The following is a 27,168-nucleotide window of genomic DNA, read 5'->3' as shown; positions in this document are numbered from 1 at the left end:
ACTGATTGTTACAATTATGCATCTCCTCAAAACAAAATCTGAATGACACTTTGGACAATCAATAAAGAGCACAACAATTAGCATGATACTTTTTTATTTTAACTTAAGAAACAGAGTGGATCAAAAACAGGATTCAATAAATTAGAAATAAATATAATCGTTGTCATAATTAATACATACATTATACTTCCTCAATGGCGAGAGTCTGACAGAAACAGGCCCTCGAAAAATGTTTGTACTATAAAATTCTAAAATCAAAATATTGCAGCCTGTTCAAAACCCCTCCTCCCGATAAACAAAATAATTCATAAATTAGTAAATAAATAAAAAATAGCTCAAATATTAAAAGCTCCCGAATAAAAGTGCTGCCCCCCCCACCCCCACGTTTGACCTAAAATCTAAGTAGAAATTTAAAATAGGTTTGTGATTCATCACTTTACAATTCGGAATGTAATATCCTTTTATGAGGACGATGGCGATTTGTCTTGACTTGTAATAATAATAATAATAATAATAATAGTAATAATCATAATAATAATAATAATGATGAAGTGTCTGTTCAGTGTTTATCTAAAGTCGTATTATTTTTGCATTTTTCTAGTGTTGATTTTAAATGCTGCTCTTTGTAAACTAAATTATTTACACCAGAATCCTCTCTCTCCCAAGTCTAACCTACACTTGTAGTTGCATTTTTTGTATTTTCTTCATTTTTAACTATGAAACATCGGTCCCTCTATATTTGTCCTGTAATATAGTATAGACAAGTGTTTTTTGGAGCGATACGTCTGTACCTTTTTTTTCCTTTTTTTTTTAGTCTTTTTCTGTTTTTTTTTTTTTACAAACCGTTTCGTAACCTGTCGATTTCCGTTTCCCTCACGCTTCACACGGGGCCGAAGGTATCGAAGAGTGCGCGTTATGTACATGTTTGTTTCTATTGGTCCGTTCGCCGGCGGCTCGAGCACGGGGCGAGTGCTGCGAGGGTCTTGCTGCGAGGGTCTTGCTGCGAGGGTCTGCCGCTCGGTGACAATGAGGCCTCCTAAAATGCTCTAAAAAGGTAGCAGGCAGTCGGAAAGCACAATGAACCCTGGGATTCCTCCTCCTCCTCCTCCTCCTCCTCCTCCTCTTTCTCCTTCTCCTCCTCCTCCTCCTCTTTCTCCTCCTCTTTCTCCTTCTCCTCCTCCTCCTCCTCCCAAAACGGTCTCCGAAAAGTCACCTGTAAGTGCAGAAGGAGAGAGAGAGCGAGGGGGGAGAGCGGGAGGACGGGAGGACGGAGGGAGAGGTGCATAAACAGGGGAAAAGGACAAAGAGAAGGACACATTAGAATACGCACTGTACAAAACCAAACACATGCACGAGGTGAAATCACTTCAGCTCAGAACGTGCGACTCGTTTCGAAATCATTTCTGATCGACTTTGTGTCAATTATACGTGCGATTCGTTTGACTTTGTGCAGCACGTTGTTGTTGCTTGATTTAGACTGATACTAGTATTTTTTTTAACTCAATTTAAATCAGAAATGCCTATGTTTTACTGTAAGTTATTAAGTTACATTTTACCTCTCCACTGGCTGATTATTTTGACTGAACAAAATGACTGGAAGGGAAAATGGCACTCTTCCTGTTGTGTGCCGTTTTGAGGACCGTTTCCACATCAATTCATCCATTTTGTTCTGAATTATTAACCGGGATGGATTTACTAGGACAGATTACTCCGAACCCCACGTACAGGTCGTTATCGTGGGGTAAACCTGCTCGAGGAGTCGCCATCATGACACGTTTGAATGTCTTACATGGATGAAACTCCCAACACAGCCCAGGAAATGAACCCCAGACTCAGGCCTACACTTTCGAAACACATTGAAACTGAAAAGTATTTCAAAACAAGTTAAACATTGTGAATCGAAGTGATTTTAACTCATGGGGACAATCCTTTTTTTTTTGCGTTACAAGGACGTTACACTTATCTACCCAGACATGCCCCGACACCGAACCTTTAATAACCACCATCACCGCCCTGAAGCGCCTGACGAGCCTCACTTTGCTTTATCTCCAGGGTTTATAACTGTAAACCAGAGTAAATCCCGTCGCTGGACCACATTCAAGTGCCTGGACCATGCACGACTAGTGAAAACACATTGGACCTGACCATTTTAAACGGCAAAGAGGGCATTTTTGAAGTTCCTCGCGCTTGGCCGTACTCGTGTTCCTCGGGACAACTGCAAGCAGACACTACCGCATGCAAATCCTTCTCGCATTTGCAGTATAGAAATTCTGGGTGACCGTTTTTCACATTGGAAATAGGAGAGCGTGGTCGAAATAAAACGAGACACGTCATTAGTAACCCAATGTACGTACAGTAAATACAATTGACCTGAGAACTACTGACTTGGCGACGCGGCACAGGAACCTTCCGGATCCGTGCGGCGCGGCCAAGGAATAGTTTACATTTGTATTTCACACTGTTGAATGTCAATGTCATTGCTTTTCTCCCAGAATTCCTATAGTTGAAGGCTGTTCTCCAATAAGCAAGAGGCACCAGTTGTTTTTTTCCACCATGACAACCACATACGCGTTACCTTTAAATCACAGAGGTTAGACAGAGGAGGTCAAGATGGAGAAAGGCAATTAATTTATCTGGTATAAGTGGAACAACATAAGGGCAGCGGCGGGGGAGACTCTGGGGCCCGCGAGACGAGAGGGAGTGTCGTCTGTGGAAGCTTTGTCACACACCAGCGACAATAAGATAAAGAAATAAAAGGTAAATGCTGCAAATGGACACGGTGTGAGAAGCCCATCTGCCTGCTCGACTATTAAACAGCTCGACTATTATCCAGGATTACCCAAAATGCAACGTTTAAAGGGCCTGTATACTATAGTAGTAGTATAGTATTCATGTTTCCTCATTCACACGTTTCTGTGTTAACTCACTGACAGCTCAGAGCGCCTCCTTGTGGCCGCTTCACCTCACAACGGCCCAACTAACGGCCTCATTTAGCCAGAGATCACTGTTTTTATTTAGTTACAAACTGCTTTTTCATTTCCACAGCAGATAGATAGTTAGTCTGTTTTTTACATTATCTTAAGATGTATTAAGGCCTGCAAGTATTCTTTGTACATATATATTATTCAACAGGACAATACAACAGAAAATAGCAAGCTTGGTGTCCAACGTTGTACAAATATGCATAATATTGGCCCTTTAAGGCTGTATCTACGTTTTTAGTCTCTTATGTACATTTTTCTTACATTCTTAGGTTATGTTTCTTGCTTATATTTCAGTTTGAAGATTTAATATGTACAATCAGGGCTGTTTGTAAGTCTATAATGGTCCAGTTTCCTCGTCGTTAAGCCGCTGAGCTCATCCACACAGACACCACAACAACAGGAATATAGCAGCGTTGGTATTACACACTACAGTGTAACAGACACACACACAGATGTCCACTACTGTAGCCGCTTCAAATCATAATCACACCAAACAGAACACTACAAAGACTGATCAAAAACAAAACTACAGAAAAAACTCTGCAGATTACGTCAGAATTGATGGTTGGCGGGGCGCGGATTAAGTTAAATGTTTGAGAAATGGTTTGAGTCGGATGGAAACAGATCCCAGTTATTGATCAGTGTGTGCACATGGTCAGTACAAAAGAAAGTCACAATGCACCAAACACAGTCGTGGTCACTACGGCAACAGGACATGCAGGTCAACGTGGCGGGTTGCTGCGGTGACCAAGGGCAACCAACACAGGCAATCAATCGTCACGGCAACCCAAAAAAAACAAACAAAAAAAACACAGGCCAACCAATCAACTTACAACACCGTGAGAGGAAGGGGTCAGAGCTTATCATAGCCAGGGTCCTCATGAAATATGATTGGACAGGAGGGTCTTGGGTGTCAGAGAAAGATGAAAACAGCAGGAAACAAAATAAATAAGTTTGATTCGAGTCAAAATCAAAAGAACCAATGCCTTTTAGGACTAAAGCTGGAAAGGTTTGTACGACTACGCTGCAAAGAAGGTGTGAAAATGACTTAAATTCTACAGATTTCTCTAAACTGAGCACTTAATGTTGATTATTTAACTTGTTTGATGATGCCTCTGACTAGAAAATCAGGTAACACTTTGTTTTACACATGTATTGACACTAATAATTACAAAAATGCCCCAAATAAATACGTTTCACATTATCTTGATAACAACATTTTTTAGAAATGTGCTTAAACATGACGTAAATGCTCAAGTTTATCACATATCTGACTGAACCATACACTTCATCACAGAACTATAACTTTATACATACTATCTTTATCCAATTCTGTCTCTTTTTTAATGATAAACAATGCCACCTTCAATTTAAACCAGTCAGAAAGTCAAATAATCTTGGCCTATGTGGTAAAGAAATGTAAACTGGTGAATACCCTGAACCCGATCCATTTTTATCAAATTTATTGGTTGTATTTTTTGCAGCGTAGTCTAATATTAACCTTTCCTCTTGTTCAAAACTGAGGATTTCTTCAGCTGTGGCGAGTCCTTTTACTCAATTATTGCTTTTCTGTTGCATCATAAAGCTGCAATCGGGTTCGGTTCGTGCTCCGCGTACCTCAAACCATGTCTCGCGTCTCCAGGTTTGACTCAGTACGGGCGATTGGCGTCTTTGGGCCTTTTCAACTGCACTTTGAGTCTCTTCATCCCGATCTGGAAGCCGTTCATGGCCTGGATGGCGGCCTGAGCACTGGCAGGGTTGTCGAAACTTACAAATCCTGTGACAAAAGAACCACCAAAAGACACATTTGTAATCACGAGTACACTGCAGAAACAGACATCCAACACCATTATTATAATCACCACCGATCGGACAAGGAGAGATACACAAATGTAGGATTAATGACAATTATCGTCACCGTGACTTAGTTAACATGAATTAATCGTGACATTCTTGGTTCACTTTCATTTGACCAGCTTTGTGAAAATGTAGAGTAAAAAATGTGACATAGAAAGCCAGACAAAAAGCAAACTCCACTTTTATGAGGTTATGAGGACATTTCCATTTTTTATTAGTGACTTGAGGATTATTCAGATTTTATGGTGGCATATGGACAAAAAATAAAACAATACCAATAAAATAAATGCATTAATTAAATAAAAAATACATCTTAGTTAATGTATTGTTAAATTGAGCTCATGAAATTTACTTGTCCATACCAAATAAAACTAAATAGATAAATAAATAAATTGATAAATAAATAGAAAGATGAATAAATAGATGAATAAAAAAATAGATAAATGAAAAAAATAGATAAATAAAAAAAGTAGATAAATAAATGAACACATAAATAAATAAATAGATAAATAAATAAATGTCTGCCATTAACGTTAAAAAATAATTGCATTTACCCCAAATTAATTCTATTATTTAAAAATGTTCTTGAAACCATTTGCCCATAGTAAAAAATCAAGATTACTAGTCTGCATTCAAGTCACACGAATGTAGTTTTGCAGTGTAGCATAGTAACAAGCATCAGTTAATCTATTAGTCCCGACCTCCCTGGATACAAGCCATTAAACCCCGTGTAACCTCTGCGGGAAAACAAAAACAAAGGCTGTCTGTCGTAGTATGCAAATAAAGGTGACGGTATAGTTTGTCCTTTAAACGCCCTGTCCTCCTCCTCCTCCTCCTCCTCCTTCTCCTCCTCCTCCTTCATCTTCTTTCTCCCGCTCTCCTCCAGTCGTCCTCTCCTCCGTCTGACACACCTGTCCTTCCCCCTTTCGCTCTCCCACTCTCCCTCTTTCTCTTTCTCTCTCTCTGTTTTTTCTTTTCTTTTACCAGTCTGTTGATCGTGTCTCACCGAAGCATTTGCTCTGATTTGTGGCGCGGTCCACGAACACTTTGGCGGAGATGACATTGCCGAAGGGGAGGAACATTTGGAGCATCTCGGAGTCGCTGAACTCCTGGGGCAGGTGGTAGATGAAGATGTTGCAGCCCTCCGGACCTGAAACACACGGCGGCGTTAGAGGGGCGGAGGCGTAAATCACCCGCGCCTTCGTTAAAGCGGCTGACAACAACAACAACATGAAAAAAATGAATGAAATGAAGAAAAAAAAGATGATTTACTGCAAAAAAAACGGTGCAAATTCTCATTACAAAGGGAAATTGACACATTTTATCATTGTCGTGGTGGTTTTGGACTTGTTTCATGGTCAATTTCTGACTCATACATTTTTTTCTTGCTTCAAACTGTCTGTACTTTATTATTTTTGTCTTGTTTTATTTTCTATATATTTTAGTAATTGTTTCCTTAATTTTCTAAACATGATCATCAGTAAACATCAGTAATAAGTAATCAATATTCATAAGAATTAATTGGCTAATGATTTTTCACATTCCCCGTTATTTTTAGCATTAAAAAGAGTGTGTTTCTAACTTTGTGTCGCAAGATTCTATGACTAAAAACATGTTCCTATTTCTTTTGAGCACTAAATGGTTAAATATGAAAAACGATACTAAATTAACAATATCATGAATAAATAAACCAAAACAAACCACCGTCACGTGTCACAGCAGCTAATGGTTCAGTGATATAGTGTATAACTTCTCCGAACTATATTCTGAATGTAGGAGTGGACAATATTGCTAAAAAATAATAATATATAAACATAAATGTGCAAAAACATGCCTTTAAATGTATTTGTAGTTGTAAATGTAATGTAGTTGAGGTTTAATTATCAGGAAAAATGTGAAACGTCTGTAAAATGAACCACAGAGATGCAAAAATATCAGCTTATTTACGCTAATTTGAACGTTTATGACATAATTTTTTTAATTTGTTCATTTTCAAACAGCTCTTTTTGTCACATTTTTTACTGTAAATGATGTTAAAATTTTGCATATCTTCAAAACAAAGCCAAATTTTGATATATCGGCCACCTTAATAAGTGCTTTATCTTACTAGTTCTAAAACGATAAAACCAGTCAAATCAAAACCACGTAATACCAATAAATAAGTAAAATAATAAATGTACGACGGCTAATGTCACGGCAGTCTTAGCGACGATCGTTTTACCGTTAACTGCCATTTTATTACCGTGAAACAATCCCCCAAAAACAACCCCAACTTTCCTGACCCACATTCTGAATCGCATCCCTTTGGCCACGCGCGTGCATTCTTTTTTACAGTGCAGGACAAGGGGGGGCGTGTCCCGATAACACACAGGAAGTCTCCTCACCTTCTCTTTGCTGCTGTTGCTGGGGCTGCTGGTGTTGCTGGGTAACCAATGTGGGCTGCTGGGGGAACGGCTGCCCGACCAATCCGTACGCAGCCGGATACGCTGCTATTGGGGGAGACAGGACAGTAACATCATCCGATTGGACCAGAACAACAGGTGGCAACATCGCGCCGGCCAATGGGGTCGGCCGGATTCTCAACCAAAACCGTCTGAAGGTGAAAACAATTAAACGTAACAGTCGGTTTCGGCGGAGCAAGTCAAACAATAACAGCGCGCGAGGCTCAGACTGGGGACCCAGACGGTCGGGTGTTAAAGGGGATTGATGACGGGTGCAGATGGGGAGCGCTGAATGTCTGATGAGTCTGGAGACCCAAAAAGTCACATTCGATATAAATCCAGGCACATCCGAGTTGTGACGTTGTTTTTATGTCCAGACGCTTTGGTTCTGTCTCTCTTTTTGTCTCTGCGCAGCCGGACTGGGACGGTGGGACTGGACATGCGCCGCGTGCACCATTGTCCCGGTTAAAGGTGCACTGTGTCACTTTTGTGGTGGGGAGTCTGCCCCATGTGACTGCGTCTTACACAAACGCTGCATCAAAACTGTTGATGGCAGTGATTTGTGCAGGTCTTTGGTCAATTAAGGTCAATTCTAAAATGTTTTCACTAAACCTGGAACTAAACCTAAAACTAAACCTAGAACTAAACCTGTAACTAAACTTGAAACTGAACCTTTAATTACACCTGGAACTAAACCTGGAACTAAACCTGAAAATAAACCTAGAACTAAACATAGAACTAAACCTGTAACTAAATTTGGAACTAAACCTGGAACTAAACCTGAACTAAACCTGAACTAAACCTAAACTAAACCTGAACTAAACCTGGAGCTAAACCTAGAACTAAACCTGGAACTAAACCTGGAACTAAACCTGGAACTAAACCTGGAGCTAAACCTAGAACTAAACCTGGAACTAAACCTGAACTAAACCTGGAACTAAACCTGGAGCTAAACCTAGAACTAAACCTGGAAATAAACCTGGAACTAAACCTGGAGCTAAACCTGAACTAAACCTGAACTAAACCTGGAACTAAACCTGGAACTAAACCTGGAGCTAAACCTGGAACTAAACCTGGAACTAAACCTGGAGCTAAACCTGAACTAAACCTGGAACTAAACCTGGAACTAAACCTGAACTAAACCTGGAGCTAAACCTGAACTAAACCTGGAACTAAACCTTGAATTAAACCTAGAACTAAACCTGGAACTAAACCTGAAACTAAAGCGTGACCAGAACCAGGACCAAACCGGTGTGAAAGCCGAGTGTTGCCGTGGAAACCCTTCCACTGTCATAATGAGCGCGGGTGCCATTGATGTGGACATTTATACATAATTCATCATGACAAAACGTGGCTGTACTTGATGCCGTCTCGCTGTAGCTGTGACAAACACCACGGCTGTCGCCACGGATACTCAGCGTCATGACAACCGTGCCATTATTATGGAATATTCACATACCTGACAGAGACCAATGGTGTGTTTCCATGACGACCTACCTGTGTAATGTTGCATCCCTGCATACGCCTGTTGTAGCGGGTCTAAATAAGCCTAGAACTAAACCTAGAACAAAACCTAGAACTAAACCTGTAACTAAATCTAGAACTAAACCTAGAACTAAACCTGGAACTAACCCTGGAACTAAACCTGAACAAAACCTGGAACTAAACCTGGAACTAAACCTGAACTAAACCTGAACTAAACCTGAACTAAACCTGGAACTAAACCTGAACTAAGCCTAGAACTAAACCTGGAACTAAACCTGAACTAAACCTGGAACTAAACCTGGAACTAAACCTAGAACTACACCTGTAACTAACCCTGGAACTAAACCTGGAACTAAACCTGGAACTAAACCTGAACTAAACCTGGAACTAAACCTGGAACTCAACCTAGAACTAAACCTGGAACTAAATCTAGAACTAAACCTAGAACTAAACCTGTAACTAACCCTAGAACTAAACCTGAACTAAACCTGGAACTAAACCTGAACTAAACCTGGAACTAAACCTAGAACTAAACCTGTAACTAAATTTGGAACTACACCTGGAATCAGTTCTTGAAACCTTAATGAATCGCGTTTGTTCATCAACCATAACACAAAAACCGTGTGTGTGTTTCCATGACGACCCACCTGTGTAATGTTGCATCCCTGCATACGCCTGTTGTAGCGGGTCTAAATAAGCCTAGAACTAAACCTAGAACAAAACCTAGAACTAAACCTGGAACTAAACCTGGAACTAAATCTAGAACTAAACCTAGAACTAAACCTGTAACTAACCCTGGAACTAAACCTGAACAAAACCTGGAACTAAACCTGGAACTAAACCTGAACTAAACCTAGAACTAAACCTGAACTAAACCTGGAACTAAACCTGAACTAAGCCTAGAACTAAACCTGGAACTAAACCTGAACTAAACCTGGAACTAAACCTGGAACTAAACCTAGAACTACACCTGTAACTAACCCTGGAACTAAACCTGGAACTAAACCTGGAACTAAACCTGAACTAAACCTGGAACTAAACCTGGAACTAAACCTAGAACTACACCTGTAACTAACCCTGGAACTAAACCTGGAACTAAACCTGGAACTAAACCTGAACTAAACCTGGAACTAAACCTGGAACTCAACCTAGAACTAAACCTGGAACTAAATCTAGAACTAAACCTAGAACTAAACCTGTAACTAACCCTGGAACTAAACCTGAACTAAACCTGGAACTAAACCTGAACTAAACCTGGAACTAAACCTAGAACTAAACCTGTAACTAAATTTGGAACTACACCTGGAATCAGTTCTTGAAACCTTAATGAATCGCGTTTGTTCATCAACCATAACACAAAAACCGTGTGTGTTTCCATGACGACCCACCTGTGTAATGTTGCATCCCTGCATACGCCTGTTGTAGCGGGTCTAAATAAGCCTAGAACTAAACCTAGAACAAAACCTAGAACTAAACCTGGAACTAAACCTGGAACTAAATCTAGAACTAAACCTAGAACTAAACCTGTAACTAACCCTGGAACTAAACCTGAACAAAACCTGGAACTAAACCTGGAACTAAACCTGAACTAAACCTAGAACTAAACCTGAACTAAACCTGGAACTAAACCTGAACTAAGCCTAGAACTAAACCTGGAACTAAACCTGAACTAAACCTGGAACTAAACCTGGAACTCAACCTATAACTAAACCTGGAACTAAATCTAGAACTAAACCTAGAACTAAACCTGTAACTAAACCTGAACTAAGCCTAGAACTAAACCTGGAACTAAACCTGAACTAAACCTGTAACTAACCCTGGAACTAAACCTGAACTAAACCTGGAACTAAACCTGAACTAAACCTGGAACTAAACCTGAACTAAACCTGGAACTAAACCTAGAACTAAACCTGAAAATAAGCCTAGAACTAAACCTGTAACTAAATTTGGAACTACACCTGGAATCAGTTCTTGAAACCTTAATGAATCGCGTTTGTTCATCAACCATAACACAAAAACCGTGTGTGTGTTTCCATGACGACCCACCTGTGTAATGTTGCATCCCTGCGTACGCCTGTTGCAGCGGGTCTAAGGCGGGGCTTTGGGCTGTGGACACAAACACAATGAGCCCGGGCGCGGCATGGCTCACCTGTAGCATGAGTAACAGTATATTCACCCTGGTATGGATGGACCCCATTGGTGTACAGTGCCTCGGTCGCTTGCCCATTGGTCGGGGCGGGAACACTACTGTATCCGTTGACGCCCATCGGGGGGGGCAGCGCCGACACCGGTGTTGCTGCAATTGTGGGAGGAGTGTTTGTACCTGGACAACAGTACGATACAGTGGAATTCACTTGTATTGTTGTGTACGTTTGGACTGGACTAGTGTTGTAGCTGTTGCTGATGTTGTTGTTGTTGTTGTTGTTTCAGTGCTTGTAGAAACTGGAGCAACATTGATCTGTGCCTCTGTGTCTATGATATAAGTACAAGGATTGGATTTGTGATTGTGTTTTAATCGTAGTGTTCAGTCCAAAGTGTTTTATTATTTAGTTGTTTGTGGAATAAGTTGTGATTTTGTAAAATAATAGTCATAAAGTCATTTATGGTTTAAAAAAAGAGCTCCAAAGTGGCTGCATTAATAGTCCAATGAAGTTAATTTGGGCTTTTGATAATTTATTTAAAAGGTTCTTTTTAAAGACCAGCCAAAAACCTGTGTAAATCAGAAGAAAAAGAGGAAGTAAAAGAGGAAGAGGAAGAGGAAGAAGAAGAAGAAGAAGAAGAAGGAGAAGAAATAGAAGAAGAAAAAGAAGAAGAAGAAGAAGAAGAAGAAGAAGAAGAAGAAGAAGAAGAAGAAGAAAAAGAAGAAAAAGAAAAAGAAGTAGAAGAAAAATAAGAAGAAGAAGAAGAAGAAGGAGAAGAAAAAGAAATAGAAGAAGAAGAAGAAATAGAAGAAGAAAAAGAAGAAGAAGAAGAAGAAGAAGAAGAAGAAGAAGAAGGAGAAGAAAAAGAAATAGAAGAAGAAGAAATAGAAAAAGAAGAAGAAGAAGAAGAAGAAGAAGGAGAAGAAGGAGAAGAAAAAGAAATAGAAGAAGAAGAAATAGAAGAAGAAAAAGAAGAAGAAGAAGAAGAAGAAGAAAAAGAAGTAGAAGAAAAATAAGAAGAAGAAGAAGAAGAAGAAGAAGAAGAAGAAGAAAAAGAAGAAGAAGAAGAGGGAGAGGAAGAAGAAGAAGAAGAAGAGGGAGAAGAAGAAGAGGGAGAGGAAGAAGAAGGAATAAGAACAAGAACAAGAACAAGAAGAAGGAAAGAAGAAGAAGAAGAAGAAGAAGAAGAAGAAGAAGAAGAAGAAGAAGAAGAAGAAGAAGAAGAAGAAGAAGAAGAAGAAAAAAGATCTAAAACAAGCTGAGTTCAAATGAAGGGGTTAAGGGGCTTGTTAATGGCTTCTATAAAGTATTTTACTGTTTCATAACATTTTGATGAACCATAAACCACGTTGCGTTATAAGTAATAAAACAGTAGGTTGTCATGGCGAGGAAGAACGCCAGGAAAAGTGTTGAAACGTGTTGCACAGCGATCTGTCTGGATGTGTTTGTAGCTGGCAGGTGTGAGAGCAGAACATGTTTTACCAGACGACGGCGTGAGCGGTGTGATGGGCGCGGCGATGATCCCGTTGGCGTTGAGAGCCGCCATCTGCTGCATCTGCACCGCGGCAACTGTTGCCACCGGAGACAGGTACGCTGACTGGGCAACGAGGGCCTGCTGCTGGACGAGCTGCAGACAGACGAGGCAGAGGTTATGACGGCTGTAAGTGCTTTTACCAAGACGATAAAGAGACGAGCTAAAGGACGAGGGCAAACGCTGAGGAAATAACAAAAACCTTGGAAATTAACAAGGCTCCGCAGACGGCTTTTGACAGCGCCATCCCACTCAAATGTATTTGGGGCTCAAAACTCCTGCCATGGACAACACAAGTGGATACCTCTGGAACATGCTTGTGGCGGCCGGGAAAAAGACCATCACAAAAAAATGGATGAAACAAACTGCACCAGCGACTAAGGACATTATAACAATGGACTCAACTTAGAAATGGACACATTTAAGAGAAACTGGACTGAATGGGACATTTATCATGGACATTATGTGCCTTAACTAAATTTTAATTTCTTCAAAAATTTGCATCATTATTTTCCTTTGGTCCTGTCTTGTCATTGTATTTATTTATTTGATTTTAATGTATTAATTTATATTGATCAAAATATATATAAATATATTACTTATTTTGTCTGTTTTTGAGTTTGTTGGTTTTTACTTTATTTTGAAAGAAAAAAAGAAAACTTTAACTTAAAATATTCATTTAATTTGAGTAGTTCAAAGTTATTTGCTGATGCTAGATTATGTACTGGTATTAACCCTAACCCTGTCCTCGGATATGAACCAAACACATTTATCAATCAAAACCAATGGAATGAGCGAGAAGGGAGGACATGCAGCAAACTGTCAGAGTCGGGCTTCGAACTCACGACACTGAATTGTCTGTGTACTTGACCAAAAAGTCTCTCTATGACACGTGTAATAATTATACATTTGTAAACGTGTCCAACACTTTCTCATCATTGCACATGATTTATGGACGAATGGGACTTTTACTTTCACTTCCTGCTTTCAAAACGTAGGTCAAACTGCACAAAAACAATCGGGGAAGTCTGTCCTCCTTCTCGAGATCATTTTATATAAATAATGCTTCTGTGTCGCATAAATGCATCAGGACGCTCAGACAAAGCCTCCATCTCTGCTCTTCGTGTCTTTGAGAACAGTCACAAAGGTTAATTTCTTTACAATATGAACGAATTCACCGTTACCGGGTGAACTTTCCACGTCAATAGCCAATAACCTTCGCAGATGCATTCTTTTTTTTGCATGAAAGATCGCGACACGTCCAATACCGTTCGAATCGGAGCCCGTTTTACCCAATAGAGACACACGTTTCTTTGTGAACGAGGGAAAGGGTGAAAGACAAAGAGGCGAGGGTAGAGGAGGGGACAGGCAGAGGGGACGATGGAGGAACAGATGAATAGAGATCTAATTACAGGCCCATTATGTCCCTAGTCAGTGGGTTAATGTCTGTGTGTAGCGGGAAAGCTAATGCCAGATGACGTATGTTCTGTTGTCCGCGTAATAACATTAGCTACAATTAGAGCTCTGATAGCCTCTTCAAACTTATTACATCCTTTCACAGGCGCAGCGCTCCCCGTACGAACCCGCGCTGATGGTTTTGTGGGCTTTCGTGTTGTTTTGCGTCTCGCTAAGTGGCTTGAACTCCGGAGGGCAAAAATATCTGTGCTGATTTATGGTTTAAAATCGAGTCGCTTCCAAGTGCACGATTTAAACAAAAATATACATATAGTATTTAACCTTTTTTTCCATAATTCATGATTCCGAGATAATTTAACATGAAATCAGGCATTAAAGGGTGGGAAAGTGCAATTTTTTCATCCCATTTGAGGAATAATTAGGGTTTAAATAAGAGGAAATGTATTGAAATAATTAAAATAATATAAGTGAAACAATATTAAATTATTTATGCAATTTTAAACTTTAAACGACTCAGAAGAAGATTGATATATTTTTTCTAAACTATATTCTGTTTTTGCAGTGTAGATCTGGATTCAAGTTAAAAATAGGATTTAGTTCACGTTGTACATTTTAAACATTCAAGAGTGATTAGATTTGAGAAGATGAGAATCATATTCACGTCAGAACCTGTTTGTAGAAGTCATGGGTTTCAGACGAATGATTCCTTTCTGATTTAAAGCTTTTTAGGAGGAAACGTAATAGGGATTTGTCAGAAACAGGTCGAGGGACTTCCACTTCACGTACGACATCAACTGTGACGATTTACAACAATAATAATATCCACAAACAGCAATATTGAGAGCTAAACCACCACTTAAACAATGAAAACGTTTGTTACACGTCAAATCCCACAATATTTAACCGTTACATTTCTTTAGCCTACACATTAGCATTCGTCATGTAGTTTAAATACAAGTTATTTACCGTATTTTCCGGACTATAAGTCGCACTGGAGTATAAGTCGCACTAGCCAAAAAATGCATAATAGAGAAGAAAAAAACATAGATAAGTCGCACTGGAGTATGAAATGCGGTTGCAAGTGTAAAAATAACAAATAATATCACATTTAAGTCACACTGGAATATAAATATGTAAGTTTATAAGTATAAATATAAGTATAAGTCGCACCCCGGCCAAAACAATGAAAAAAGGTGCAACTTATAGTCCAGAAAATATAGTAAGTTGAAATGCTCGTCATGTTCAAGTGGGAAATAACCAGAGGCCTTGAAAGCAGCATTTTTCCCATTCAAAAGATAGAGCATTTTGAACAGAAAGGTATGAGATTATGTGACTTAATCAACAGCAGCCTTAGCGACTGAATGAGCGCGATGACGCTGCTAAGACTGCTGTTGCGTCTCGTGAACTCGCCTGTGCGTTGACGGCCTGCGTGTAGGCGTTGTAGGCGGGGAAGTTGAGCGTCATGGGGCTGAAGATGCCGAGCTGAGAGGCGACCTGCTGCATCCTCCGAAGGCCTCGCTCCTTCTCCGTGTCTGCGAACTTCACCACCAGACTGGAGGACGCTCCCTGCACGGGCACAAAGAAACAAATACACTTTCTGACTATAGAAACAACATGGAGGTGAAGAAATAGCAAAGAATGGCCCTCTTAAATAAGATAATTATGAATAAGCGCTTGAATTAAGTAATATTGATCGGTAGTTACAGTAAAGTATATTTTTATCTTATTCTTAAAATACAATTTGCCACATTTTCTTCTTATCTAAAATGCTATAGCTTTTCCCCCCTAGGGATACAATGCTAGATTTTTTAAAATCTTATTTTAAGTCAAAATATACTCAAATCAAGACAAATACTAATACTTATTAAATCAAGCACTTATTCATTCATTATCTTCAATTAGGTTGTAGTTATAAGGATTAGAATGACATTATAATTGACATACGTAGATGTAATATAAAAAAAGGATACATTTGGTCGAAATGGGACGTTTACCTGGGACTATCTGTGCCTTTTCCCTGTCTGTCTGTGTCTTCACGTTCAGTTTGATGTGTTTAAAAAGTGAACGTACTGCTCAGAGCGACGTGCGTGTGACGTGAGCCGCAGTATCAGCCGCAGAGGTTTAAAGTGCCATTACCAGCGATGATATGTGCCATCTCGCCGCATTAACGGGGCCGGCGCTCCGTGTTTATTAATTCATTACTTTTCCCTGTCCATTTAATCCTTTTATGGGACGCGGGGGACACGGGACGCGGCGCAGTGTGGCTCCTGCACATTATTACTTACAGATCCTTTAAGAGTTCCTACAGCAGTAAAACCCTTCACGTTGGATTGGCCACATGTGGAGGACTCACCGGCATCGTGCGGCTCCCGTGGAGACTGTTGATGGCGGCCTGGGCCTCAGCGTGGGACTGGAATTTGACGAACGCACATCCTGCGAGAGGAAGATGTCAGAGTCGGTGAAAATAGTTTTATTCAAAGGCAGAGTAACTTTACAAGAAGCGACTCCGCCATCTTCTTATTCTTATGGTGTTTTTAGAGTTCAGAAACACCTGTCACATGCGTGTTTCCATGGAGACGTTCAAAAGGGACATGAGTGTTTAACCATGCTCGAACCAGTGTTAAGTTTGAAAACTATTTTTTCGGTTCACTTTCAATATTTTTTGTTTTAGACGACAAAAATGTAACATTCATTCAGAAAAGATATTACCATAATAATTACATTAAATACTTTTGAATGTAATTATTTATTTATGTTTTCATGTTTGTCTTGGGATATTGTTTTGTGATTTGAATGTGTTTTTATGCTTGTAAATCACTTTGACTTACTTTTGTATGAACTGTGCGCAACAAATACATTTTCATTTCTATGTTTTATTTTAACTATGATAAATTGCTTCGTGAATATTTACATATATTTACAATATTTGACGTGTTTCTTTGACTTTAAGTTTGTTTTTGTTCTGGTTTGAGGCTCTGGGACTTAAAAGTGGAACTTGGATCTAGTCTAGGTTTAATTATTTGACACAAAGACTTAACAACAAACACTGTCAGCCCTGAACATGTGTCACTCATATTCATATTCATGTGCAATACTGACATATTCATGTGCAATACTGTCATGTGCAATACTGACATATTCATGTGCAATACTGTCATATTCATGTGCAATACTGTCATATTCATGTGCAACATATTCATGTGCAATACTGACATATTCATGTGCAATACTGACATATTCATGTGCAATACTGTCATATTCATGTGCAACATATTCATGTGCAATACTGACATATTCATGTGCAATACTGACATATTCATGTGCAATACTGACATATTCATGTGCAATACTGACATATTCATGTGCAACATATTCATGTGCAATATTTACATATTCATGTGCAATACTGACATACTGTCATATTCATGTGCAATACTGTCATATTCATGTGCAACATATTCATGTGCAATACTGACATATTCATGTGCAATACTGACATATTCATGTGCAATACTGTCATATTCATGTGCAACATATTCATGTGCAATACTGACATATTCATGTGCAATACTGACATATTCATGTGCAATACTGTCATATTCATTTGCAATACTGTCATATTCATGTGCAATACTGTCATATTCATGTGCAACATATTCATGTGCAATACTGACATATTCATGTGCAATACTGACATATTCATGTGCAATACTGTCATATTCATGTGCAATACTGTCATATTCATGTGCAACATATTCATGTGCAATACTGTCATATTCATGTGCAATACTGTCATATTCATGTGCAACATATTCATGTGCAATACTGACATATTCATGTGCAATACTGACATATTCATGTGCAATACTGTCATATTCATGTGCAACATATTCATGTGCAATACTGACATATTCATGTGCAATACTGACATATTCATGTGCAATACTGTCATATTCATGTGCAATACTGTCATATTCATGTGCAACATATTCATGTGCAATACTGACATATTAATGTGCAATACTGACATATTCATGTGCAATACTGTCATATTCATGTGCAACATATTCATGTGCAATACTGACATATTCATGTGCAATACTGACATATTCATGTGCAATACTATCATATTCTTGTGCAATACTGTCATACATGTGCAATACTGACATATTCATGTGCAATACTGTCATATTCATGTGCCATACTGACATATGAATGTGCAATACTATCATATTCATGTGCAATACTGTCATATTCATGTGCAATACTGTCATATTCATGTGCAATACTGTCATATTCATGTGCAACATATTCATGTGCAATACTGACATATTCATGTGCAATACTGTCATATTCATGTGCAATACTGACATATTCATGTGCAATACTGTCATATCCATGTGCAATACTGTCATATTCATGTGCAATACTGTCATATTCATGTGCAATACTGACATATTCATGTGCAATACTATCATATTCATGTGCAATACTGTTATATTCATGTGCAATACTGTCATATTCATGTGCAATACTGTGACGTAATGTCAATCATCTTGGTGCAATATTGTCCATATGACAGCTGTAAATAAGAGTGTCAGTATTGTTATTGTTATAATAGTTTAAGAGGTTTTTTATAAGAGTTTTTATAAGAGCTTTTCTACAAGTGTGTTTTTATAAGTTATCTGTTTTTTTATGATTTATGACTGTACCTACTTTGTGTTGCAACATTAGAATTTCCCCATTGTGGGACAAATAAAATATCTTATCAATCTTATCTTAAATATGAGTACTTTAGTTAAACCTTTAGCCGTCATGTTTACTTTTTTGGTATTGTTTTGATTTAGTTTTAGTCAGAAAAAAAAAAGACATTGTCCATTTGTCTATGACAAAAATATTCTAGCCAATGGCAGTAACAGTTTAGTTGTATTTGGAGTGATTCATGCATGTTTGACTCTCGTTTTACACATGGGGCACAGAAAATCCCTGTTTCAACCCTTTCCCCGCCCACTCCCTGTCCCCGCCCACTTCCCTGCACACACGAGGTTCAGGAGTGTTGAGTGGCTATTTTCAACAGTAAAACCACATGAATGAAAAGTGTCTGTCACTATGAAGAGGCGGGGCTTATCAATTCTGCATTTGCTTTTACAGGAAGTCAATGGTCTCATTTCTGTTACTAAGCCGTTTTAGATCAATTTCACCGTTTACAATTAACCAAATGCCAAATAATTATCCATGCATGTCTATTACCTTCATTTAAGTTCATTTTTTTAAGTATTGCATCAAAAAGTAATAGACTTATTCTAAAATACAGGCCTGGAAATGAAAGATATTGACAATCCTCATTTTTATATCCATCATTTATCATCTGATTAAGCAAATAAGTCAACCGCGCTGTTAACAGATGTATTACAGGGACAAGACGCAATAATAATGATAATGAGGAGACAATATAAAGTATAACGTGCAAAGCAGTCACTCACATTTGCTTTATTTGACCTTTTCGCAGCTTTATACCATAATCTTTGCTGTAAAAAAGATGAGTTTTAGCCTGAAAAACCCCCGCGCAGCGGCACAAATTAATGCCTAGACTTTATGTAACGCTCTTTTAGATTTTAAATATTAACGACCTCACATACTCTACATCTAAGTAATATTAGCTGAGCAGGTTTTGGCCGTTAAAGCTGGCGGGATGTGTCGTTTTTGTCTCGTCGGAAACAGAAAGCGGCAGACTTTGACTCATCACGCGTACGTCACCGTGTCTGTTATCCACGTCTGTATTTTGTGTTTATTTTGTACTTCTGTTTAGTGTCTTGTGTACCTTTGCTGGTGCCGTCCGGTCCTCTCAACACGGTGCACTCGTCTATGCTGCCGAACGGCTCGAACAGCCGTCTGACATCTTCGTCGCTCTGCTGCTTTCCCAACATGCCCACAAACAATTTTCTGTCCTCTGAGAGCGCCGGAGAGAGAAAGAGAGAGAGAGGGAGCACAAAAGGAGAACGGGAAATTAAATTAGCTCCGGATGCAGGGCCGTACTCAGAATTTATGATACACCGCGGCTGTTATGGTCCTGCTTTAGCCTTTGTTTAGTCCTGGTTTTGTTCTGTCACGTCCTGGTTTTGCTCTACTCTCTATGTTAGACCTGGTTTAGTCCTGGTTTTGTTCTGTCACGTCCTGGTTTTGCTCTACTCTCTGTGTTAGACCTGGTTTAGTCCTGGTTTTGTTCTGTCACGTCCTGGTTTTGCTCCACTCTCTATGTTAGACCTGGTTTAGTCCTGGTTTTGTTCTGTCACGTCCTGGTTTTGCTCTACTCTCTGTGTTAGACCTGGTTTAGTCCTGGTTTTGTTCTGTCACGTCCTGGTTTTGCTCTACTCTCTGTGTTAGACCTGGTTTAGTCCTGGTTTTGTTCTGTCACGTCCTGGTTTTGCTCTACTCTCTGTGTTAGACCTGGTTTAGTCCTGGTTTTGTTCTGTCACGTCCTGGTTTTGCTCCACTCTCTATGTTAGACCTGGTTTAGTCCTGGTTTTGTTCTGTCACGTCCTGGTTTTGCTCTACTCTCTATGTTAGACCTGGTTTAGTCCTGGTTTTGTTCTGTCACGTCCTGGTTTTGCTCTACTCTCTGTGTTAGACCTGGTTTAGTCCTGGTTTTGTTCTGTCACGTCCTGGTTTTGCTCCACTCTCTGTGTTAGACCTGGTTTAGTCCTGGTTTTGTTCTGTCACGTCCTGGTTTTGCTCCACTCTCTATGTTAGACCTGGTTTAGTCCTGGTTTTGTTTTGTCACGTCCTGGTTTTGCTCTACTCTCTGTGTTAGACCTGGTTTAGTCCTGGTTTTGTTCTGTCACGTCCTGGTTTTGCTCCACTCTCTATGTTAGACCTGGTTTAGTCCTGGTTTTGTTTTGTCACGTCCTGGTTTTGCTCTACTCTCTGTGTTAGACCTGGTTTAGTCCTGGTTTTGTTCTGTCACGTCCTGGTTTTGCTCCACTCTCTATGTTAGACCTGGTTTAGTCCTGGTTTTGCTCTACTCTCTATGTTAGACCTGGTTTAGTCCTGGTTTTGTTCTGTCACGTCCTGGTTTTGCTCTACTCTTTATATTAGACCTGGTTTAGTCGTTGTTTATACCCACTTATGTTAAGTTCCGTACTAGGTTTGACCTGGTTTAGTCCTATGGTATATTTTTTAGTCCCTCTTGAGTTCCTACTGTTGGTTTAGTTGTGGTTTAAGTAAGACCAGGGTTTATTCTACTCTAGTCCTGGTTTTGTTCAACGTTAGACTTGATTTGGTTTAGTTCACATCATACAGTCCTTCTCGGGCCCTGCTTTGAGTTAGACCTGGTTTAGTCCTTGTTTTTACTCAAGGACTAGTTTAGTCCTGAGGTATCTTTTTAGTCCCTAATACGTTTTTGTTTAGTCCCTTTTCAGCCTTGGTTTAGTTCTAGCCTTTATTTACTCCTGTGAGGATGCTTTTGTCCTGTTTAGGTCGCTTTAGTTCAAGCTTTAGTCCTCGTTTCTACTTTTAGTCCCTCTCTAGCACTTGTTTAGTCATTTCCTGATTGTTTGGAGCTGGTTTTAATATAGCACTTCCTACAGTCAGTCTTTCTTCACTCATTATTTAGTCCTGGTTGTGTCGCGCAGTTCAAAGCTTAGTCCGGGTGTTTTCCCCCCACATTTAGTCCTGCTTTAGCCCCAAACTGTCCCGTGAACTGGCAGGAGCTCCCGGTGTCGTCCAGCAGGGGGCAGTGCTGGCTACAGGCCGGTGTCATGAGAGGGACAGGACTGAAAGGTGTGGATGGGACAAGTGGACAAGTGTCTCACCTCCTCTGCCCTCGCTGTCCGCCGGCTTCACCTGGATCGGTCGGTTCATCTGCGGAGACAAGACAAGCAGGAGGTCAGCGGGAGAGTGTGAAGGACGTGATGCAAAGTCATTTTAGAAAACAACGACCTTAAACTGCACAAAGAGATGATTTAAAAATGCAGTGACAAGAGCATGTGTTGAGCAAGTCTTTCATTCAGACATTTGACGTGTTTTGGAGCTAAATCAAATGGTTCTGATTAAAAATGACATGAATTAAAAACATACATCTTGACTTAAATGGTTTAAAGTTTATTTGTGGATTTCAGTTGACCATTTATTACAACTTTTAACATAATATTATCTCGATTCAAGCAAAAATGTCTCAATAGATTATGACTGATTGGCTTTATTTCGAGTTTATGCTACATTTGTTTACACCGTTTACACAATTACACCTATATTTGAAGTAAATGCAAATAATAAACCGCATTAGCTCAAAATCTGGTGGGAGTTTGCACATTTATCATCTTCCCTCGACATGTACATCACTTTGCTTTGTGTTTTTTTCAGTGCACTTTGATTTCTGACGCATTAAACTGACACAAAGGGCCAATTTTCTTGTTTCAACTACAAATATCTGAGCTTGAAACAGGATCAAATAATTGCAACGGGTAAAAACATCTCACCACGAGTCAAATAACGCAGACACAACCCCTTAAACTAGACTCAAATCAACCACAACTGATCAGACTGACACCGTTTGAGACGCTGTTTGTTTATTTGAGTTAAATGGGTGTTAGCAGGCGACAGGTGCTCTCTGCTCCTGCCACCGCGTTAAGCCCGGTCCAGTGTAAACACACGGGGCACCTTTGGGCGCCTGATGTTACACATGGCACAGATTGGAGTGAAGGATTGAGACGTGATGGGATTAAGCGCGCGGCCAAGTGATCGGGATTACACAAGGCGCGCGCGGATTAGATGAGCGACGGGAGCGCGGGGGATTGGCATGGCAGCTGAGAGCAGTTGGAACTCAAATCATACCACAAAAAACAACATGTCTTTAGACTTTCTCATAGCGAGCACCAGAAATATGCTTTATGTTTCAGTTTGTGTGCACCGTGTACGTTTAAAGAACCCAATCAGGGCTAAAACGTGACAAAAGAGGACTAAAAGAAGAGGTTAAACCAGGTCATAATGATGTCCAGTGATTATTTAGTAATTAAAATCATATATTTAAAAAAACATGTCTTTGGACTTTCTCACCGACCACCAGAAATATGCTTTATGTTTCAGTTTTTGGGATCGTTTATAGAACCCAATCAGGGCTAAAACGTGACAAAAGAGGACTAAAAGAAGAGGTTAAACCAGGTCATAATGATGTCCAATGATTATTTAGTAATTCAATCATATATTTAACTACATATTGTTGTTTTAATGATCCAAAAGTGTCGCAATATTGACTAAAAATGACTGTTTGTGCTATTCAATGTCACCTACTTTCATAATCTAAAAGCATTCCAAGCATCTTTAAAGAGACACCGACCTACCAGAGTAAAAAAAAACTAAAAGGGTGATGAAAGAGAGAGGACAAGCAAGAGTTTCACAGACTACAAGTGTCTGAAAGAACTGAGAGCATCAGAAATGAAGCCGGGGATCACGAGCGGGACGAAACGCCGCCCCCTAGAGTCCGATCCGTGGCACGCGCGGCTCCAGTCGTGACTCCTCTGATCTGGAAACGTCACGACGGGAGGATTTGTGACGCGTGTGGGAGTTAACAGCCCGAGTGAAGGTGAGGAAGTTGAGAAACGGTTGAGAGTACGCGATTCGTCTGCGTTTCCCTCCGGTTTCATCCCGCGCCCCGCCCCGGATGGAACACATAACGGGGGTTTGCTCCTGGGACAAGACTCTTCAGTAAATGAGATTCTGAATGTCACTGGGACTTTCCTGGTTAAATAAAGGTCATATTAGATGCATGCAATATGATTTACCTCAATTAGGGCTGCATGTGGTCGACTAAAGACATGCGCCGTGGCCCGGACTGCAAGACCATAACTGCAGGCCACAAATATGATCGAAAACAATATATTTATACGTTAAAAAAAGGTTAAAGAAAAAGATTAAACTCACGATTCACTCCCAAATATTCAGCTAACTCACTCCACATCTTCTCCTGTCCATTGCTGTCTCAAATAGTGCCTTATAATCTAGATAATGTTAGTCAAAATAAAAAAAATGGGTTGATTTCGACACAAATATCAATGTTTTTATCGACAAAACAAGACGAAATATGGTACATTAATAGTTGCAGCTGCACTGAACCCGTTTAATGGCACAGAAAAGATGACAAAAGCGTGTGTAATATCTGCACATGTATTAAAAGCAACGATTAAAACGTTCCCTCTGAAACCATGGCGTTATCTCGCTATAGCAGAACCACAAGTCACACTCTGACTCCTCTATCAAAGGCTTTCACAGCTGCTTTTACATTACGACACGAAGCTTTTTGAAAAATGGCAAAATAAGTATATTATATTAAAAAAGCAAAGTGATGAATTGAAGAAAGATCCGGGATGGAAAAGGGAGGGAACGAGGGAGGGCGGGGAAGCGTAGAGCGAGAGGCAGGAGAGAGAAGAATGGAAATGGGTCCCAGTGGGGTGTTAAGGCAATGTAATGAAGCTGGTAATTGAGGAGAGGGCAGAGAGAGAGAGACAGATCCATACGTTTGATTAATCAGCTCTCGGCTGTCACCACAACGCTATCGATCCAAGGCAGGGCCGTCTCGTTCACTCACGCAGCAGAAAGTACAGTAGAAAACAGGCGGCGGAGCGGGTGGAAACGTGCACTGCAAAGACGTTAAAGCGCGTCCACGTCACCGCATTAGTCATTAGTTTATGAAAGTATGGATGATTTCACTTCGACCAATGTCAATAAAGTCTTAATTAATCTGAAGAAACTTAACGAACGGAGTAAGAATGTCACTTTGATGGAGAAAATCACGTGAATTTTAGAAAGCAAAAGTGCAACTAAAGCTCAGACCACATTTACCGTATTTTCCTGACTATAAGTTGCACCTTTTTCATAGTTTTGCGTCTTATATTTATATTTATACGTATATACTTATACTCTGGAGCGACTTATATGTGATATTTTTTGTTATTTTCACACTCCAGTGCAATTTATATGTGTTTTTGACTTTTCTATATTGTGCATTTTTTGACTGGTGCGACTTATACTACGGAAAATACGATAACTTGAAATAATAAAACAATAGATTATATTAAAATAACTGCAAATGTCTTCTGTGAAAATACATTTATATATATAACTACACAAAATATTAAAAATCTATAAAAAATACTCTAACTATGATATGCCCATGTAAAAGTGCACTATGTTGAAGAGAGAAAACAAGACCATGTGACATCACCGGCTTGTTTCTATGGAGATACTGGGTTTAATGCCATGCTGTGGGTTATTAAGGCAAAACAATAGCATCTCCATGGATACAAGTTGCATAGTGCACCTTTAACCATATTGAACATTAGAAGAAAGCACAGATTCACAGACTAAATATTAGATCGACATAAAATATATAATTTGTTTTTTAAGTGCCTCATTGTGTTGTCATAGTTACCAAGTTATAGTGTTAGGATGATTTTGAGAAAAAAACATTATTATACATTATATTGTTACTATGACCATATTTTTTTCTTTATAAAATCAAACTTTCTTTCGATTCAAACATTTCAATGTAAAAAAGCCACTGAACATTGTGCAGTAGTTTTTGTGTCTGATTTTTGCGACTATTTTCACCTGTGTTGTGTGAAGCGCTTTGGAACTTAAGGCAAGGCAAGGCAAGTTTATTTGTAGAGCACATTTCATACACAAGGCAATTCAAAGTGCTTCACAGCAGGAAAAATGCATTCAAATCACAAAGAAATTACAGAAATACAATAAAATTAACTAAATTAAAAATTATCAATCCAACTGATTTTCTAAACTAATAAAATCACAAACAAAAGAGAAGAGTGCAAAGAAAAAATCCTTTTAGTCATATGCGCAGCTAAACAAAACAGTTTTTAGCTTAGATTTGAACATTGTCAGAGTAGAAGCCTGTCTCACATCTTCAGGAAGACTGTTCCAGATTTTAGCTGCATAAAACTGAAACGCAGATTCCCCATGTTTTGTCCTGACTCTGGGCACCAGCAAGAGGCCGGTCCCTGAGGTCCTCAGAGTCCGAGATGGTTCATATGGCACTAACATATCCAAGATGTACTTTGGTGCTAGGCCATGGAGAGACTTGTACACAAGCAGAGCTGCTTTAAAGTCTATTCTCTGAGCCACAGGGAGCCAGTGCAGAGACCTGAGAACAGGACTAATGTGATCATACTTCCTGGTTCTAGTCAGGACCCGAGCAGCAGCGTTCTGGATGTACTGCAGCTGTTTTACAGCTCGTTTGGAGAGACCAGTGAGCAGGCCGTTACAGTAGTCTAATCTACTGGAGACAAACGCGTGGATAAGTCTCTCTAAATCTGGTTTTGACACTATATTTTTGATTTTGGCAATGTTTTTTAGATGGTAAAAAGCTGCTGATGTTATTGATTTGACGTTGCTATTAAAGTTCAAGTCTGAGTCCATTATTACCCCCAGATTTCTAATTTGGTTTGTAGGTTTTAGAGCGAGACTCTGGAGGTGACCGCTAACACTTTCTCTTTGTTTCTGTGGGCCAAAAACGATTATTTCAGTCTTGTCTGAGTTCAGCTGGAGAAAGTTGTTTTGCATCCACAAACTTAAAGTAAAACTGTACTAAAAAGGTCTTATTATTATCATGATCATTATAACTTTACTTGTGATTTGACTTTTTTGAGACTAGATTCAACTGAAATGACAAATTGCTGCCAACGATTCTCACATTCGTTATTTGTTTTAGCTCTTTTTAGCTCTTACGACGATATTGTGACCTGGATAATCACAATAAACGGTTCACTGCAGTTCACGGTCAAAACTAGGGACTATAGGTTAATCGATAATCGGTAATCGTAGTCGTAATCACGAGTATTTCGGTCCCAGCATTTCTTTAGTTCATTTAACAGAAATGTGACAATGTAATACAATTTGAAATCTGAAACAAAAATAATAATAATCGTGATTATTTTAGAAGCAAAATTTAGTGGTTCTAGTTAGATAACAGTTAAAAAAAATTATCCTGCTGTTTTTACCACATTTACTTTATTTTGTCATTCAGACGGTTCAAGTTCATACAGCTGGTCACAAACTTCAGAAATAATCGCGTGTTAGACGAGATTTCACACAGTAATAATCATGAATTAAAGCCGCAAGCGGCAATGATCGGTCCTCGCCACGCCGCCGCCGCTACGCCGCCACGCCGCAAGAGGAGGGGGCGCTAACGCGCCCAAATTGTCCTTTTAGTACGCCTACTGCTGAATCTGTGACGCTCTCACATCTTCTCCCCTTTGTTTTACCATCAAAAAGCAATTTTATTTTGAATTCTTGGCAAAATG

At 39.4% G+C, this 27,168-nt stretch overlaps 1 protein-coding gene across 1 annotated transcript in view; it reads right to left on the bottom strand.

Annotated features, from left to right (window-relative positions):
- Positions 1-1,041: 1,041 nt before the first annotated feature.
- The window catches only part of LOC140373518 (CUGBP Elav-like family member 3), a 58,132-nt gene continuing 32,005 nt past the window's right edge, over positions 1,042-27,168 (bottom strand). Inside the window, exons 4-14 of the mRNA XM_072460050.1 lie at positions 21,667-21,715; positions 19,677-19,805; positions 16,209-16,288; positions 15,242-15,421; positions 12,391-12,535; positions 10,944-11,090; positions 10,814-10,873; positions 7,226-7,330; positions 5,848-5,991; positions 4,602-4,761; positions 1,042-1,213 (exon numbers count right to left, since the gene is read on the bottom strand). Of these exons, the coding sequence (XP_072316151.1) occupies positions 4,634-4,761; positions 5,848-5,991; positions 7,226-7,330; positions 10,814-10,873; positions 10,944-11,090; positions 12,391-12,535; positions 15,242-15,421; positions 16,209-16,288; positions 19,677-19,805; positions 21,667-21,715 (1,167 nt within the window). The 3' untranslated portion in view covers positions 1,042-1,213; positions 4,602-4,633. The remainder of the gene's footprint in view (positions 1,214-4,601; positions 4,762-5,847; positions 5,992-7,225; positions 7,331-10,813; positions 10,874-10,943; positions 11,091-12,390; positions 12,536-15,241; positions 15,422-16,208; positions 16,289-19,676; positions 19,806-21,666; positions 21,716-27,168) is intronic.

Source organism: Eucyclogobius newberryi, unplaced genomic scaffold (genome assembly GCF_026437365.1).
Source record: "Eucyclogobius newberryi isolate DKJ021-1_F unplaced genomic scaffold, fEucNew1.0.hap1 SCAF_3, whole genome shotgun sequence".
NCBI classification, from domain to species: domain Eukaryota; kingdom Metazoa; phylum Chordata; class Actinopteri; order Gobiiformes; family Gobiidae; genus Eucyclogobius; species Eucyclogobius newberryi.
This window is presented reverse-complemented; position numbering and strand designations above follow the sequence as displayed.